Raw genomic sequence first — 19,544 nt, forward strand, 5'->3', positions numbered from 1 at the left:
TCTGGCTGGAAGGGCAGCTGACACGTCTGGAAGTGAAGTCACTTTCCTTGATCCCCTTGATCAGTTAGTCAGAGGGAAAGGTCTATGGAGAGACACCATGCTAGATATCTGAGATAATTATGTGCAAAAACACATAGTAATTTATTTCTAGAAGTTGAGAGTTCAGACCAGTGATTTCTAACCAGTAACATACATAAGAATCACTTTGGGGATATTTTCAATCTATGATTGCCTTGGCCCAGAATGTCAGTGGCCCTAGTGTGGGAAACCCAGCATGTGTTTTGAAGTATCCCTAATTACTCTGAGGTAAGCCCAAAGTTGAAAAACAATGTCTGAGACAGAGAAAGGCATATAAACCAATAATGAAATAATACATAAGAAATTTAAATTGCGCTACCAGAACAGTCATCTTTAATAAATTAAAGGAGCACATAATAAAAGTTCACTTGCTGAATGCCCTCCATGAAACAGATGCTGTACATATTTTATGATGCTCTTTTGCACCTATTCAATATTTAATAAAATGAACATATCAGGGGACACAACAGAGCTGTGAGGGACAGATCAGAATGCATAGTACAAACTTGGACGGAGTTTGCGTGTGAGGGGTTTCCCTGGTGTATGACCTTGGCTGTTCTGAGGTTCAGAGTTAGTTAGGTTGAGAAAGGCTGCAAAGCGAGCTCTTATCCCTACAGAACCCTGGCCTCTGGCCACACAGAAAACCTGAAGGCTTCATGAGCCCACAGCCTCTGTTGTCCAGTCTGCTATTTAGCAAAATGGGGCCAGCGAAGTCTTTTAAAACACCACTTTGATTGTGCCAACCTCTTTAGTAAAACCTATGATTTTTTACTTAATACTTACGGGAGGTTTTAAAAATTCCCCTTTCTTGTCATTCCTACCCAACCACATGGTCCATTCTAGTCACTCTGATCTCTTGACCTTCCCCTTACACATCCCGTCCATCTAGACAGCCCACTGCTTGCTCAGCCTGTCCAATCTGGCACAAATTTCCTTACTATTCAACAAATACATCAAGGGTCAGCAAGGTGCCCAGCCTTGTGCCAGAACTGATTTCTACCACAAGCAATTGCAAGCGTATCCTATCGGACTTTTTCTTCATGTTCTAGCATGAGTTCTAGCTCCTCTATGAGGAAGTGGTGAAAGGTGTCCTTGAGGATGGTTATGCCTCCCCTAACAATAACATGCTTGCGTCTTGTATCAGTGGAGCCGCTACCAGAAGAGGGTTTGTTTGTATTCTCTTCGAAGCTCAGCACAATGCAGACAGCCCCCTTCACCTCCCACCCTTGGGTAAAAAAATTGATTAATGAATTGATGCGAAATTGCAACAGACAGAAACTTCAGAAAACTGTGATTTCCAGTCTGTAAGTTACTATTTTGGGACACATATGCTGCTGGTTGTGTCTCAGGACAAAGAGGGAAAGCAAGGGGAGACAAGTGCTCAGCCTGGAAGTAGCAGGCTAACGGGCTGACTGCCTGATTGCTAAGGCAGCACAGCAGAGAATTCACAGCTGAGTTTGCCTTTAAGCCCCAAGGGGTGTGGCTAACTAAGGAAGAGACTTGTAGCCCTCATTTCCCTTTTAGGGAACCTCTCTTTAACCAAAGCATGTAACATGACATCATTCTGTGCAGACAGTACCATCTTCCTCTCCAGAGGGAGGCGCTCACAGGAAGGTGAGATGTTTTTGACCTTCGCTCAGATCTCTGAACTCCCAGCGGCTGCTGGGGTTTTCAGGGTAAACTTGGAAAACAGGCCAACTCACAGCAGAGGGCATTGTGAGTTTATGGATTCCATCATTTCTGGGAGAATTATCTGCTGAGGATCACATGGGAAAAAATCAGATTGCAATGTTTTCCTGCTCCCTTCCTCCTTCCCCAGTGTTAGACCATTTTGGATCATTTGAATTGTATATGGCTTTCTATTTAAGTCAGTCATTTGCTGGCAGCGAAACTAGAACATTTCCTGTTTTCCTCTCAGTGTAATCAGAATTTGGCTGTCCAAATTAGGACTGCCCTAATTACTCCTCAGCAGGTGCCAATCTGGGGGAGGGTATAAATGGGAAGAGAGGAAGTAAGGACACTTGGCATCTTCAGATCCATGCGATAAGAAAACACTTTCTCTCTAAGCCCATACAGCTTGGGCTTCCTTGGTAACAGGAAACACGCAACGCACACCATGGGGTCATATATATTGTCTGTGCGCACATGTGAGTGTGCATTGTTGTATAACAACTTTAAAGATGACTTTCCATTTATTCCCCCTCCTAAGCCTCACAGAATTCCTTTCCCCAGTCCTGAAATAAATTCAACTGACGCCTTTAATGCAGCAACCATGAAAATCACTCTCAGATAATCCCCTAAGATCTGACAAAGCCTACCAGTAAGTGGACGCCATTTCGTAGACTATGGCCAGGAGGGATACCAAAGCGATATGATCTCTTGGGAGAAGGAATCAAGAGACACTTGGTGAGTACAGTTTGTCAAAGAGTCAAAAGGAATTGCTATGTTTCAGAAGAAGTGGTCCCAGGGAGATACAGTTTGCTATTGGGACAAAATGGTGAGAGACAAACGGCAGAGAAATAGCTCAATTCCCATAGGAAGGACAGACCCTGTGAGCAAACCATCAGGTTCCTGCCTAAAAGCAATCACCTGCCTTGTGCGTTAGATTCCCACCCTTCTCACCCAGCCAAAACTCAGTTTCAGGAATTTTCCCCTATCTCTCCCACATCAACAAATCTCCGTCTTTCCCAAATAATTTTCTCCCAATTCAAATATGCACTTATTATGCTAAATGTTTTAAATAATATTTAAAATAACAAAACAACAACAAAAATGCTTCCTTCATGTGGCCTCACTTCAACTACTACTTCATCTCTCTGTTCTCTTTCACAGCGAAACTCACTGTTAAAGTTTTGTCTATATTTATAATTCCTCTACTCCCAGTTTCGCCTGTAAGTCCTTGCCAGTCTGGTTTTCACCCCTACTACTGCATAGAAGCAGTTCCTGTGACAGTCACCTACAGCCTCCACCTGCTGAAGGCTCACACAGTCCATGCTGAGTTCTAATGCTGACCCAAGAACAGCATTGACTCCTGAGACGCCTCCTCCATCGCCTCACTAGGTTTCCATGACATCACACTCTCTTGATCCTCCTCCCACTGTCCTGGTGGTAGCTTCTCAGTGTGCTTTGCTGGCTTCTCCTCCTCTTAGAAATGTCTTACTGTCCTCTTCTCTGTCATATGTATGATCCTTGGGAGGTGGGAAATCTCCTCCAGGGAGATTTCAGTTAGTCGCATGGTTCAATGGCTGCCAGGCATCTGTTTCCAAGCCGGACCTCTCTCCTTTTGATGCATGTATCCAACTACCCATTCCATATCTCCAGGAAGCTATTTAATAGTTGTCTAATAGTATAAACTTAAATGCTGAATGGCTTGCCCCCAAATCTACAATGTCCTCCATCTCAATACCTGGCAACTTCATCTTTTCACTGCTCAGATAAGAAAATCCCAAGAGTAGGGCGGTGCCTGTGGCTCAAAGGAGGAGGGTGTCGGCCCCATATACGGGAGGTGGCAGGTCCAAATACAGCCCCGGCCAAAAACTGCACACACACACACACAAATTCTAAAAGTAATTTTGGACATCTTTCTTTCTCTCATACCCTTACTCTGATCTGGCAGAGAACTCTGTTGGCTGTCCCTCCAACATACACTTAGAATTCAACAGTTCTTACCATTGCTGCTACTGACAGTGTATGCTGTCTTCATTTTGTACCTGATTAATAAACCAGTCCTTAGCTGGTCTCCTTGCTTCTATCCTTGTCCCTCTAGAGCCTATTTTCAGTACTCACATTTTAAAATGTATGTAAGATCATGCTGTTCCTAGCCATAATCCCTGAAACGGCTTCCATTTCTCCCCAAGCAGAACTTAACATCCTTAGAGTGTCCTGCAAGGCCCCCCCATGGCCTGGCCTTCTGTTTCTTCTAGGCCATCCACTTAAATCCTCCTCCTTGTTCACATTACTCCATGCTGGCTTCCCCGTTGTTCCTAAAGGTGTCCTGCAGAATCCTGCCGGAGGGCCTTTGCCATCAGAGAGCAGTCAAACTCTTTCAACTCCTTCCACACTTTCATCAACTCAACAGGGCCTCCCCAGGGCACCCTATTTAAAATTGCAACCTCCTCGTCCATGCTTTTCAGTCTATCTACCTTACTCCATTTCTTTATTCCCTATTACTAATTATCTTCTAATATTCCTTATATGTTTATCTGCTATATTTACTTATTGTCTATCTCTCCTGTCCCAATCCCTAATAGAATGCAAACCTCATGAATACAGATATTCAATCTGTTTGGTTCACTGCTATCTCTACAAACTCTTGAGGAGCACTCAGTGAACACTTGTTGAATAAATGAAATCCTGGAAACCAAAGGAATGAGCTGCTTTAAGGATGGAGTGCTTGATTATGTTAATAGTTACTGAGATTAAAGAATATCCTGACAGGTATAACAAATTTTGGCAAAAATATGGAAGGATTGAGATAATTCAAAGCCTGGAATCACAGAACCACTGCTGACAATCTTGAAGCTATCCCAACACCCAAGGAAGAATGACTAGCAGTAAAACCCTGATGCTCATAAAGAAAAAGAAGGGAGATTACAGAAATGCACAGAATTGGGAATTAAAAGGAAAATTCTGAACAGACAATTAATGATAGTTTGTGGACAATTAGGCACTGGTATTCACTGGAACTAGGAAGATCTCACAAAAAGAACAAGTCACACGACTTTTTCCTTTCCTAACTGACTTAAATGAAGAAGTAGGTAGTTTGGCTCTTGGTTTTTTCCAAAGTGCATCTGAAAGCTACCCCAAAATGAGAATCTTTAAGGAATGGTTCAGCAGGGAGAAGGGAGTCCTAAGAGTAAAGGGCTGGGAGGACACCTGAACAAATGCCTAGTGCTGTCCACAGCTGGTTTGTCCACGCTCATCTTAGGGAGACATGAGGGAGGGTTGGCTGCATTAGAAGGGTCAAGACTGGAAAGATACCAGCAAGGCATCTAATGAAGGCTCTTAGGGAGCAGATGATGAAATATAGAAAATACTGTCATGGGAAATGGTAAAGGCAATTGTCATCATCACCTTCACTGTCATTATCAAAACTGCAGACCATTCTCCTAAGTGAAGTATCTCAAGAATGGAGAAACAGATACCCCATGTACTCACTATTATATTGGAACAAACTGATGAGTACACAGTATGAACACAGGGAAATAAAACTCAGTGGAAACCAACCGGGGGAGAGGAGAGGCAAAAACCCACTGTTTGGGCGATGGGCACACCTTTAGCTGGAACTTAAGAATTACAAAAGCGATCCATATAAGCTAAAACATTTGTATTCCCTTAATATTTAGGGAAAAAATTAGTTTAGCACATACAATTATATACATTAGGTACTACTTCATAATCAATGGCTATGCTACTGGTAAAACATGGTAATCATGTTTTAGAGAGCACATTATTTTGTTAAAAATAGTTCCAAAAGATTGACATTTATGGAATGACCCTTTGAGAAAAAGACTATTATTATCCCCTTTTGCAGATAAGGAAAATAGGCAGAGAGGCTGAATAGCTGTTCAAGGTCATATAACTAGTAAGTAGAAAGGCTGGAATTCAAACTTTAGCTGCAGGGCCTGCTCTTGAGCTAAAGCCCAGGTTCTTAGTTTCTAGAAAAACATACCAACTCATTAACTAGTAAGTAACACAGATACTCTAAAAGGAAGTTTCAAGAGGAACACCCCCACGTTCTCGACTGAGCACTGTCCTGTTGAATACATTTAAAATAACAAACATAAAACACAAACTAAAGACTGCTTATAAAATTGAGAATGACATGGAATTTGGAGGAATAGCTAAGGTTTTTCTTTTTCTTTTTCTTTTTTTTTTTTTGAGACAGAGTCTCACTATGCCACCTTGGGTAGAGTCCGTGGAGTCACAGTTCACAGCAACCTCAAACTCTTGGGCTTAAGCAATTCTCTTGCCTCGCCTTCCAAGTAGCTGAGACTATAGGCGCCTGCCACAACAATGCCCAGCTATTTTTCTGCTGCAGTTGCCATTGGTGTTTAGCTGGCCCGAGCCGGGTTTGAACCCTCTGGCCTTGGTGTATGTGACTGACGCTTTAACCACTGTGCGACAGGCACCGAGCCAGCTAAGATTTCATTTTTTTTTTTTTTTATGACAGAATAAAGATTCAAGAATATCTCAATAGACTGAAATGATGAGTTAAAAATAACATTACATTTAATGGGTAAATGCTAGCTCTTGAATTTACATTTAGCAACACACACACACACACACACACACATCACACGCAACAACTAACAGCATAGAAAAGAGAATGCTAATTTCAGCCAGTATTTCTTCTTATATGTCCTTGCCTCCATTCGGCCAACCAGGGGGCAAGTCTTACAAACTTTTCCTCTGCAATGCTTGTGATTTACCCCTTCCCCTCCATTTTCCTTGCCTCCCTCCTAATTCAGGCACTTGATGTTTCTCTCATCTCTACCTCCCCTCCCCTGCTTCTCCAGTCTCACCAAAGCACAAGTGTTCCCTACTTACACGGCTTCAGGGGTTCCTCACCACTGGGTTTATTAAAAACATTAAGTTTCCTGAGCTGGACGTCCAAGATCTTCCAGTTTGGCCCCAGTTTTTCTGTCTAATGTCCAAACACTCATCACTTGTTCTTGTTTTGGTTCCGTCCTTCCCCTCAAGCCCATCTGTCTAAATCCACCTCATTCTTCACAAAGCCTAGTTCACATCACTCAGCAAGACTTTCCTGTTCTCCTTAGTGATTTCCTCCTCCCGCAGATAAGCATCTTTACTGATCTTACCATATTTTCTGTCATGAAGTAAAGCTGTGGATAGACACATTCTATTTCCTTGTCCTGTATTGCTCTTTATTCTTTACCAAGAATGTAAACTCACTAAAGGTAGAATCAACTTCCTTATCTGCACACACTCACAGAGGCTTGGTAGAGGCTCAGTAAATACCTGCCCAATGTAATGACACAGGTAATAAGCAGCACTGTGCCCAGCACGAGGACAGTGATCCTTCTGCTAAAATACCCTGAGCACATCTGGAGCACTGAGCACAGTTCCTTTTTAAGATGGATACTGCCAAGCTAATGGGCAATGGAGAAAGATGACGGGGCTGGTTTGCAGACCCAGGATATACCAGAAATGGAGAATGTTTGGACTAGGGGCAAAAATAAAGATTAAACGGACCCTGAAAGCTATATTCTGCAGATGAGAACTTTCATATATAAGGATTAAATTGTTTTAGATGACTCTAGAAAAAAGACTATGTCCAATGCATAGGAGAATATCATTTCAAAATAAGGGAGAGTTTCCAGATGGGACCTGTTCAACAATGACCAGTCTGCCTTGTCGATGCCGTTGCTTCCAGTCACTTGCTGTGTAGAGAGGCAGGATCATAAATGACAAGGAAAAGACCACCTATGACAAAAAGGTGCCAAGCTACAGGAACTTAGACATTTTCTTTCAAAATGACATCAGCAACATTTTATAAATGGCCACCCTTGGGTTTAAGATTCTAGAGTGAACTGTGCCTTATCATGTTCGAATTATGTAACATCTCCATTATAATTATTCATCAACATTGCTACTTGTGACAAATTATTGGGTGCCTATAACCAGATGTATAAGAGAAAGAGGGCATGCTTGTCTTAAAAAAATGAAAGGAGGTTCGGTGACTGTGGCTCAAGTGGCTAAGGCGCCAGCCACATATACCCGAGCTGGTGGGTTCGAATCCACCCAGGCCCACCAAACAACAATGACGGCTGCAACCAAAAATTAACCAGGCGTTGTGGCGGGCGCCTGTGGTCTCAGCTACTTGGGAGGTGGAGGCAGTAGACTCGCTTGAGCCCAGGAGTTAGAGATTGCTGTGAGCTGTGATGCCATAGCACTCTATCGAGGGCGACAGCTTGAGGCCTGTCTCACAAAGAAAAAAAAGAAAAAAAATGGAAGGAAAGAAGGAAAGGAGGGAAGGAAAGAAAGAACATTAAATTTAGTGGGAGTTAAACATAAAAGTAAATTTACAATGTAATGTTAAAATACAATTATTTAAAAATATCTTAATTTTTTAATTTTAAAACTTTAATATTTCAAATGTTATTCAATTCTCATTTGGTAGATGAAACATTAGTACAACTGCTGTGAGTTTGGTTTTGTAAAGCTGAAACAACCACACTATGGCCCAGAAATTCCAATCTTAGGCAGCTAACTCAGAGCAGTGGTTTTTACAGTTGTTATTTGTGTATCCCTTAACATAATTTTGAAAAATTACATTCTTTTTAAGTTGACATTTAATTTGTTTCAGGATGAGTTTGAGTTTAAATGGTTTCAAAAAATATAACTTTTGGCATATCATCAAGTTTGACACTTTAAAACACTAGTTTAAATGTATCTAATGGCCAGACACGGAAAGAAAATATTGTACGATCTCACATGTGGAATCTAAAAAAAGGTTAAACCCACAGAATGAGACAGGAATAGGGGTTACTAGGAGCTGCAGGTGGTTGGAGCAGGGTGGGGAGGCATTGTTCAAAGAATATAAAGTTTCAGTTGTATTTTTTCTCTTTGAATTATTTTTTCTTCACTGAATTTTATCTTAATGAAATATACTTCTACGCTTGAAGCTATTTTATTTATTATTGTATTGTAGTTTATTTTATAAAAAATTACTTGTATGAATTAACATCCAAGAAATTTAAATTTTATCATAAAAATTTCATAAAGTTCAACTTTTTGAATTTGAATTATCAGTATAATTATTTAGTACACAATTATTTTAACATTATGAATGATATGTATCAGTTTAACCTAGGCAGAGTATAATTTTGGATAAATAATTGTTGAACAAAAAAGCAGCACACCTCAGTGAGGTGGTTGGGTTTCTTTTTTTTAATTGGTCCGTGGGACTCAGGATAATTACCACTTATTGCTAGAATGAGGCAGGTTGAGCTTTAATCTGTGTTGCATTCCTCTGCCAGATTGATCTTCCCTAAACATGGCTCCTGACTTGTTTATAATAATTTCTTATGTACCCCTCAATATCAAAATGCCCAAGTCTCCGTTTCGAAGACCCCTAGTTGGTTGGTCTTACTCTTTCTGTTCAATATTCTCTCCTACAACCTATTAGGGGCTCTGCCTCAGTCAAATCTCTTCTCCTCCTCTCCTCCAAATATTAGGCCACTATCTTAGTGCCTTCTCTGCGCCCCTACCATGCACTTATTCTGTCTCTATAAATTTCATCTCACTTTTGGCATAATTTGTATCTCACTTTTTGCTAAATTATTCCTGATGCAACCATCCTTTCTCTCTCGTGTTTTATTCCCTCTGCCCTTATGATCTGTATCATGTGAGTAGCACCTAATTATATACTGTGCTTTACCTATCTACCCTTAATTGTACATCACATATAATTTAGCATTTTACTATCCATTCTTTTCTTCTCTAATTGTTTCATGTCTTGTCAACCGGACCATAAATTATGCCTATTATTAGCTTTCTATGAGAAGTGCTATGATCTTTTCCACAAGCCCGGAGAGATTTTTGGACTCAAAGAAATCAGAGGTATAAGTAATGATTTTCAAGTTGACAACAATGGTTTTTCCTTCTCACTGATGTTAAAAACAGACATAACTGTCCCTTTGTGACAAGAGGAAATCTGAGATCAAACATGAGGCGGAACATATTGGTAAGAATTACAGAGAAAAAAAAAAAAGAATTACAAAGAAATACTATAGGTTGTACTCTAAGGATCTTTGCAACCACAAGATGAACTAATCCAGATCTGGAATTAATCTTTGAGGTGGACAAATCTTATGATCCTAGACTATTGTGAAAATAAAGGCTGGCCCTCATCTGAGCTACCCAACGGCCATCCTCAGTGGCTCCATCCCTTCATCCCTCTCATCACCTCTGCTGGTCTGACCACACAGGAGACTAAGAGATCACACCTGGGGTGCAGGTTCTCATCAGGCCCCTTGACAAACTCAGGGAAGATCCTTTTCTACAATGGTACAGTTAGGCTATGAAGGCAATTTCACCAGTCAGAACGACTGCTGGGTTCTCCAGGGACTGAGTTTGCTCAGCGCCCGGCAGAGCCCCCACCTGTAGGCCGCGGCGCAGGTGTCCTTGTACTCCTCCAGCTTCACGCACACCATGCTGAGGAACTGGTCCGAGTACGCGCTCAGGTCTCGCATCAGGTTCAGGAGGTCTTGCGCTGTCTTCTCCACGATGACCGTACTCTGCAAAGGAACCCCAGAGGGCAGACGTGAGATTCTGTACCCAAGCAACGTGCAGGACAAGGAAGGACACCTGGAATCATGCAGTAATTTAAGGCACTTGGGCTTTCCCAGAAAGACGTGACATTTAAAAATGTGGACTAAAAACAAAACAGTAAGTATAATACACAGCGTCGGTCTTCCAAAGACCTGAGAATGTTTTCTCTGGAAGGACCAGAGCTAGGGATTTTCCAATTGATTTCACAGAACTCTGGGCTAGCACAATGTATTTCTGTGCCTTTTAAGAAAGAAAATGCATATTCAGTGGGAGCCTGATTTATCACCTCTGGGGCTCTTTGAGATTAAGAGCCGGTGACAGGCAGCACAAAAGAAAAAGCCTTCCTTGATTTACTTTAAAAGTTTCAAAACCATCAATCTGTTAAGGACAACAACTAACATTTGTATTGTGTTTTACAGCCTGTAGGATGTTTTCACATACAGGGCAGACGTCATCTCACTTGAGGCTCACATAATAATCATGATAATCATGAACATTTCTAGACATCTTTCAAGGGCAAGGTACAGAGCTAAGCACGCTACATACTATATTTCATCTTCCTAACACCCCTACCTGTCAGGCGGACCCGATCATCTTCCCCAGTTTAAGACAACAAAACAGGTTTAGGGGAAAAAAAGGAAACCAAGCAAGGGCCCAGCTTTGCTCCTCTCACTACACCATCCTGCCTCAGAGCTACGCCAGGGTTCTCTGGCCCGGCAGCCCAGCTGTTTTCTCATGAGATCACAGTAACGCGCACTGTTGACTCCACTGTAAAAGCAGGGCCCAATACACTCAGACGTATTTTACAACCAAATTAAAGAAACATACAAAGGGAAGGAGGGTAAGCCCTTCCTTAAGACTAGAGACTGATAGTGCCGAGCAGCAAGTCAGCATTATGCCCCCAAAGAGGCATGTTCAGTAAATTCCAAATCTTTGATTAAGAAAAGTCTGAGTTGTTTAAACCATTAGTTCATGCCTCTTTCAAAAGCAGCAAGCGGGCTTACACTGGAGTAAATATTAATTACTCAGATGCTTAGCAGCTTGGAAGTTTTGGTCAATAACTCGTTTGTTGCATTTGTATTTATATAAAATTACATAGGCTGCGGTCGGGGTAGCCATAAAAGGAAAACAGCAAAGAAATAGTTCTCCAGTCTGACTGTAAACAATGAAGGGATCAAAGGCATTTTATTATGCTTTACACAGATTATGAGCTATAGGGTTTGGGCTGTTTTTATTTTAATAAAAAGAATGGATAAAAGCATTTAGCTTTTTCTCAACACAATGGAGGATTAGCTTGAATTACACTGCGTGCTTATTCAAGATGATCTGGTCGTGGAAGTTTCTCATCTCTCCCCTTCCCTTCCTCTCCTCTCCCTCATTCCCAGTTATCACAAGGTGAAAAGGAAAGAGCAGAGATATTCTGTGAGGCAAGCTCATAGGAAGCCAAATTACAATCTCTACAGAATCCCCACAAGTTCAACTTCCTTTTCTGTATTGATTTTAAGATTAAAGCACTGCAGCTTCACCCTGATCCATAATCCCATTCCTCTGTTATTTGCCTGTGAGTGACAGGAATTGATTCTGCCATGCTAAGAGGAATTTAAAATCCTCATCCTGATTCTGAACACAGGATATCCTACAGCATGTGGACAGCAATTAATAAAGGAGAGAGGAGCTCAGCCATCCCAACAACGCTAGTTTAAAAATCTGAAACAGTACAGGGAAGATGGGCACTGGGAAATCAATCAGACTACTGGGAGAAAGGGCCCGGGTCTATCCCCAATTACACTGTTGACGACCATCTCTGGGGTAGGTGTGGGCAGCCCCTTCCATTTTCGTGACTCCATTTAGTCCTCTAATAACCGAGGGCAATTTGATGGCCCCTTTACTCTATTGGCCCTCGTGACTCACGTATTCAATTTGTGCGCTGGTACTTTTACATTGGGGGAATACTTTGGAACTTTCCTCAAAGGAAAGTGGCCGCTCTTCCTGAATGTACTGTCAACTTCTCAAGAGGGGGAAGCATTCCTGGCTTTTTGTCCATCTCCCATTATTCCCTTTCCTCACTTGTTTATAATGTCTCAGGATCTTCAGGGCAATACTACTAATGAAAGAATCAAGACCGATGATGTTAATAGGCAGAAGCAAATCTCTGGATGCCATCTATGTGAGGGATGTTAAACACGGTTATCACTGCATCGTGAAATTTCCTTGGCTGGGTTAGGTTTGGTCTGTATTGATGACACTGCTCATTTGGAAGGAAAGGGGTCACTGCAAACACCTCTCTGTGTCCACTGGAGGTCAAGGTTTGGGGGATGGACAGGAAGGACCAGCAGGGAATGATTGGGATGCCATGGGTTAATTCTAATGGTCGTGCTTGACACAGACTCTACATGAGGCTATCTGACTACACACAATTTTCCAGCTATTTGGTTCATTTGCCTTGTCATGGTAGCGCGCTGGACAATCAATCACTATATTCTCTTCAAGAAAAAGGACACTGTAGTTTGCCAAATGATGGGCATTTTTACAGGAGAAAAAAGTTGCCATTTTTAAAGAATTTATGATAATTTCCCAATCAGTGGCTCCGACAAATAAATGTTGAAAATAGTGACTTTCTAATAAGGTCAATCTTGTTTTTATTTATTTGAACTCTTTAGCAACACAAATGATTTATTGACTTATTAATTTTGGGGCTTGCCAATGTTGAATATAATAACTTCATGAGAGGCAAAACCCTTGTTTTATTCAGGATTTCTATTAAACAACTCACAAATGATTGATGCTCGTTGAGAAACAATTCAATTCAGTTTTCTTGCAACTTACTACCAGGTAATACAGTCTGAGCATGACATGAAAAATAAGTAAAGGGGGAAAAAAAATCCCAGGACAAGCTGATAAAATTAAAAAAAAAAAAGCCACAGTTATGAAAAATCAATCATTAAAGTTTACTACAGGATACTAGTAATCTAAAGTAAAAAGTGGGTGTATACAAACCAATTATTTGGCTCTGCACTTTGAAAAGTTTAATAAGTGAGTAAATAAAGGCGACTGGACATTTGAGATGTAGTCAATTGTTTGCTAAAATGGGGCTCTGTACAATGAGATAGAAAATTCACTCTGAGTTCATATAATCTAGAGAATGTGAAGTTTTAAAGAAAACTAAAATTTAAGAGTCATCATAACTCTTAAAAAGCCAATGTAGTGTTCAGTCTTTCCCTAACTATTGGAGTAAAGAAAACAATTTTCATAGCCCATTTCCTCACATCTACTGGAATAATGTTTCCAGAATATGCTTTGGGAATGACTCTCCCCAGCTGTCTGGCTTTACTGATGAGGACTATGAGCCCAGTGACACCAGATAAGTACTGGTAGGAACAGGGTGAGAAGCAGGTCTCCTCTTGGTCCATGCCCTTTTCTAAACACCAGGTCTGCCTCTCTGACCTTCAGTCCAGCTCCACTGACCTGGCCACCCCATGCCCCAACCACACTAAATCACTAGTGGTTTCTTGCCTGCACCAGACTCATTCCCGCCTCTGTGCTGGAGTGCTCTTCCTGGCTCACGCCTCTTGTCCTTCACAGTCAGCTCCAAGGTTACCTGCTCTGATTTAAATGCCCTGCCTTCTTTACCGGTTGTCACATGTAACAGTTCTTCTTTTTCGTTACTCTGCAGTATTCTACTGTAAGAATATACCCCAATTTATGTTGATGAACCTGAAAAAATTTTTTTTCTGGCTGTTACAAATATAACTGTTAGGAGCAGTTATGCTCACGTCTTTTGATGGGCATGAGCACCCCTTTCTGAGGGAGAGAGAACTTTCTAAAAGAAGCTCACTAGGCTGGCAGGGTGGCGGTGTGCAGCAGATACACTGGTTAAATAATTTGGGGCCAGTTTCTAAATGGGATGTGGTAATCACTGGCTCACTTGGCTGTATTCTCCACTAGACTGTAAATTTCATTGTGAGCATAAACTGTACCTTCATTTCTCTAACCTCTAGTAAGGTAGCTGGCATACTGCAGGTACACATTCAATAGTTATTCAATGGATTAATGCACATACATGACACATTCAGATTTGAGTGAAAAGACAGATTTAGAATGTAATTGTAATGTGCTGTGGTGGGTCAAAGCCTGATTTGGTAAGGTGAAGTCAGACCACAGCCTCTAAATCCCTCCATCACTGTTTCTTAATCCCCACATTCTAAGGGCTGAATGTTTATTGTGGTTAAAGTAGGGTGACCAGATTTTAACATTTGTAAAGTGGGACAACATGGCTGGGGGGTGGGGTGGGGGGCAGGGGATGGGGCAGGGCAGGGCCTGACAACAATGCAAACTTTGATAAGCAGTTCTCGATAATCACTTCTCAACAATTATTTGTTATTATTACAGTTTAACATTATAAAATTAACAAAAATAATATAAAACTCATATTCTGGCAGAATAGCCACATGGCAGCTGAAAATCATATATTCCCTTCCTGTTCTCCCGCCCGTTCGTGCATTCTTTCCAAAAACTGGGATTTTTTAAAAACACCCTGGGACGCGGGACAAATTGTTCAAAAGCGGAACGTCTGGTCACCCTAGGTTAAAGGTTTTATTTTAGATATTTTGACAAAAATACTCCTAATTTAGTTTGATCGTGTTATTTTCTATAGTCACAATCTACATACACATAAATAAAGGTGCTAATTTTAAAGTTTTACCATGTCTAAGTAAATTTTCAATTAAGAAAAATGAAACCAACTTTAGTTTGGAGAATGCAAACTCTGTATGTGTTCTGTTTTAGCTCCTGAGAAGGGATGGTTCAGAGATGCTGCAACGAATCTAAGCTTCTGGGAAACTGCTTTAGGAAGAACTGGAAAGAAAAATGGTCAGAGAAATGTATCCATCATTTCAGACACATTCCTCCATCACCATGACACACAGAGACACAAGCAGCTGTGAAACGAGGGGGCTTCACGAGTGTTTGATGATGACAATAACAGCTCTGTTTATTGGGGCATATTCAACAACAATTCAGTAAAACCTCTCAGGCCACCTTGTCTTTCCAGTTACTACCAGCTGTAAGTTATCGTTAGCTGTAAACAACAGCAATAAGAACAACAATGACAGTGACAACGGAAGCCAAAAGGAAATCTGCTTCCCACTTTTTAATCTATGTTTTGATCTGTGTGATGTTTAAAAAGTTCTGAGTGGGTCTGCTCCTTTACTAAGTGGGTCTGTCTTTACTAAGACAGCTTGTAAAAGGCTACACGTCCAGGAGTTGGTGCCTGTGGAATAAGCACTTCCGCTCTCCTCCAAACCATCCTCCATCCTGCAAGCTGAGCGAGCTTCTTTTACAAAGTTCTGTCTCCCAAAGAAAGGGGAGCTCGTGCCCATCAAAAGACATGAACATAAACATTAACAGTTTTATTTATAGTAGCCACAAGAGAGCAGTTCTCATGGCCATCCCCAGAGTGGGCAGATGAACTGTGGTATATTCATACGATGGAGTACTACAGAGTAACGGAGAAGATGAACCGCTGCAACTCGTGGCAACTCGGCACATCCACAGAGCTCGTGCCGAGTGGAGGGGGCAGATGCAAAAACTGTATGATTTCCTTATGATTGTGGTTCAAAAACAGGCAACAGAAATCTCTGGTGATAGAAGTCAGACTGGTGGCTCCCCATGGAGGGGTGGGTCCCGACTGAGAAGGAGGGAACCTTGTGATGGAAAACCGCTGATTGGGTAGCTGTTGCATGAGTGAACACATACGTGGAAGTTCTTTACACTTAAGGTTTGTGTACTTTAAAATTTGTAAGGTTAATATTAAAAGAAAATTTTAAAGTTATACCTCATCATATTTCTTGCCAGCTAAAATGTCTTTACTGAACCAGGACCCCCATTCTTCAATGTCTACCCTTCCAGCCACATCTCCTACTGTTCTCCTCGTACCTCTCCATGACTCAGATGTCTTTCAAGTCTTCACTACCATTTCAGGACCATGCATTTGGCTACAATGCTCTGTCCCTTGTCCTTCTTTCCTGGAGTACTTTTCCTTGCCTTTCAGATCTTACCTGGAATGTCCTTTGCACAGGATGACGTCACATAACCTCCACACCAGATCAGGTCTTCCTAGAATATCTTTTATTTCTTTGTTATACCATTTAACATAATGTAATTCCTTGTTTAGGGTCTGACTTCCCCACTGATATACAAGATCAGTAGGAACAGTTATATGGAACCTAACACATAAGAGGCACTCAATAAATCTTTCTTAACTGAATGGGCAAAGTCAAGTATGTCCTATGTTAAGCTCAATTCATCACCTATCATAGGAAAGAGTACAAAGAACGAAAGGCAGATCTGATGCTATGCTCAGGTGTTTGGTCCTCAAACGGAACCTACATCCAAGCCCCAAACTGGAAATAACTCAAATTTCCATCAACAATAGAATGGAAAAACAAAATTGTGACGTATTCGTACAAAGAGATCCTACCAAATGAGAAAGAATAAACTGGCCGTGCCCACAAGAATTCACACAGATGACTATCAATATCACAGACATAGCACTGGACGCAGCCAGTCAAAAATACTGTTTGATTCCATTTATGTGACGCTCAAGGTTAGGCAAAGTTAATCTACAGTGAGAAAAGTCAGATTACTGGTTACTTTTGCTGGTGGGGGGGATGATATTGACTGGGAAGAACAACTGGCTGTGGTTATACAGATGTATGTTATACCTCACAATGAATTTATGGCCAACCATTATACAGTAGGCACTCTTTTGGAAGCGTTTAAGCATACCACTTGTAAGTATATAGATATTCTGTTACAACGTTTTCACCTGTGTTATATTTTTTTGAATGTAAAGATACAGCAGTATCATTGGCAAAACTAGGACTGAGTACCAGATGAGAACTGGTGAGGAGAGCTAGGGAACTTAATTAATTGATTAAATAGATCAATATTTATTAAGTAAATATATTCTCTGTGACCAAAACTAGGCTAACTGTAGGAAATACAAAGCCAGATAAGCTAAGCTTTCTGCCCCCCAACAATCCTAGATGTTAGGAAGAAGAAGCAAAAAAAGCTCACAAATAAGGACAATGACACGCCACAGGCCCTACGATGGACATCTGTGCCCTGTACAGTCAAGACACAGAGTAATAAACAGTTAATTGGATGGGGTGGGAGGCAGAAAAGAGTACGGAGAAAGAAGAGTTCATAGCTGGACCAAGTCCTAAAAGATAAATAGGGTGTACAAAGATCAGAGAAAAGCACTTCAGGAAGATGAAGAAGCACGAACATGAAACAGCATGAGATGTAGGGAACATAAGTGGGTCTACATGTCTGGGGTGAAGGGGCAGAGTGTGCATGTGGGTGCGTGCGTTTGTGTGTGTGTGTGAGAGAGAGAGAGAGAGAGTATCAGCACTCACATGTGCAAATGTGTCTCTGTGATCAGGTGGAGGACTCAGAGAGACGGTCAGAAGCCAGATCATGGAGGTCCTTTTATAAAAATACATGGACATACAGGGAACCCACACATTTTGAATATCCCTCTTGTCCTCTTTTCTAGCAAGGAAATGCAACAAATTAATCCAATTTGATGTTACCAATCACTTGATGACTCACTTCAAGTAGAGGAAGATAATTTCCAAAAGTTCCACTGTTCAGAAAAGACAAATATACTTGAATAACAAACAAGGAAAAACATTCTCAGGCTCTATTTGTCAGGCTAAAGAGTTAGATAAAATTTTAAAAAAGGATTAAGCAAAAAAATATAAAGTCAAATTTTGAAGAATCAGAAAAACCATATCCCTTTAGAATTTACCTAAGTGATTATAAAATTTGTCAATTAAAAACAAGAGAAATGTATGTGATGTAAATTATCAGTAATACATTTTTAAACATTTTAGATAGACAATCATTTATGGTTGAATAAAATTTGTCCTAATTCAGCTTACAAGAACAGTTGGCTTTTTATGAGGTTTATCGGGAGGTGTGTGTGTGATTGACTTCATATTCAAAACAAAATAAAACATAATAGCAGGATGGCGGGAAAGAAATTTACAACTTTTGTGCTTAATTAGCCTGTGTGATCCCAGGGGCCATTTTTCTTTCCCTAGCTAATATTAGGTAATAAAGAAATATTGGTTGACTTATACATTTCAAACCTATTTAACTCTATGGCTTAGTTATTGATATATAATGGAACCCAGAGAGTGAAACTACAACAAAGAATAGGTGAGCATTAGCGCTTGTAAGAAATATCTTCACACACACATCCACACCCGCAAACACACACTTACAGAAACACTTCAAAATCACTTTAAGATTCTTATTCAGCAAAATAGAAAGTGCTATGTGTTAGGAGGATTAAGAAGTGTATCAACATTGCCAGCTATTGTATTAATTCTTCTTTTGTGCTAAGCAATGTTCTTGGGACAAAGCATGGGCTCTTTTTTCTGGGGGTGATGATAACATAGTTGGAATAACTTCTGTAAGAACAGGAAACGTGTGATCTTCCAAGGTGGAAAGAAGTGCCGAAGACAATGCAGGGCATTGCAGCTGTTCTTGTAAGATGAATTTAAAAAGGTGGGGGAGCCTGCCAGGGGCTCTGGAGGTTGGTGGGTGTGCTACGTGGAGAGGTAGAGGCAAGCTATACCAGGCAAGAGAAAAGGTGCAGGCAAAGGCTGGGAATAAGAAATGAGCTGGTGTCATGTAGCAAACAGGAGACGAGTGTGGCTGGACGTGGGGATTTCTGTTGATGAATCAGGGAGAAAGGAGGGACTGGATCAAGGAAGCAGCTGTGCCCTGCCTGGGTGACAGGCAGCCTGGGGGCTTTCTCCTGCAGCTGGAGAGAAGCAAGGCAGGATTCAGGAGGGGAGACTGCAGTCTTAATTCTAGAGCTGAGCTGAAAGGAATCCTTATTACTCAGCCTACTTCTAGGGTTTAAAAAAGAAACATAACAATGTTTGAAGGGGCTATCAAAGAGACACAGCTAGTTTATGATACTCAAAAATCTAGCATTGGCTCAGTGCCTGTGGCTCAAGTGGCTAAGGCGCCAGCCATGTACATCCAAGGTGGCGGGTTCGAATCCAGCCCGGGCCCGCCAAACAACAATGATGGCTGCAACCAAAAAAAAATAGCCGGGCGTTGTGGTGGGCGCCTGTGGTCCCAGCTACTTG

At 41.2% G+C, this 19,544-nt stretch overlaps 1 protein-coding gene across 2 annotated transcripts in view; it reads right to left on the reverse strand.

Moving 5' to 3' along the window:
* The window catches only part of EXOC4 (exocyst complex component 4), an 812,900-nt gene that overhangs the window by 163,080 nt on the left and 630,276 nt on the right, over nt 1–19,544 (reverse strand). For both annotated transcript variants that reach the window (XM_012806281.2, XM_003791609.3), the window contains exon 12: nt 10,204–10,340. In XM_012806281.2, the coding sequence (XP_012661735.1) occupies nt 10,204–10,340 (137 nt within the window). The remainder of the gene's footprint in view (nt 1–10,203; nt 10,341–19,544) is intronic.

Source organism: Otolemur garnettii, unplaced genomic scaffold (assembly GCF_000181295.1).
Source record: "Otolemur garnettii isolate 467f Iridium unplaced genomic scaffold, OtoGar3 scaffold00049, whole genome shotgun sequence".
In the NCBI taxonomy this organism is placed as follows: domain Eukaryota; kingdom Metazoa; phylum Chordata; class Mammalia; order Primates; family Galagidae; genus Otolemur; species Otolemur garnettii.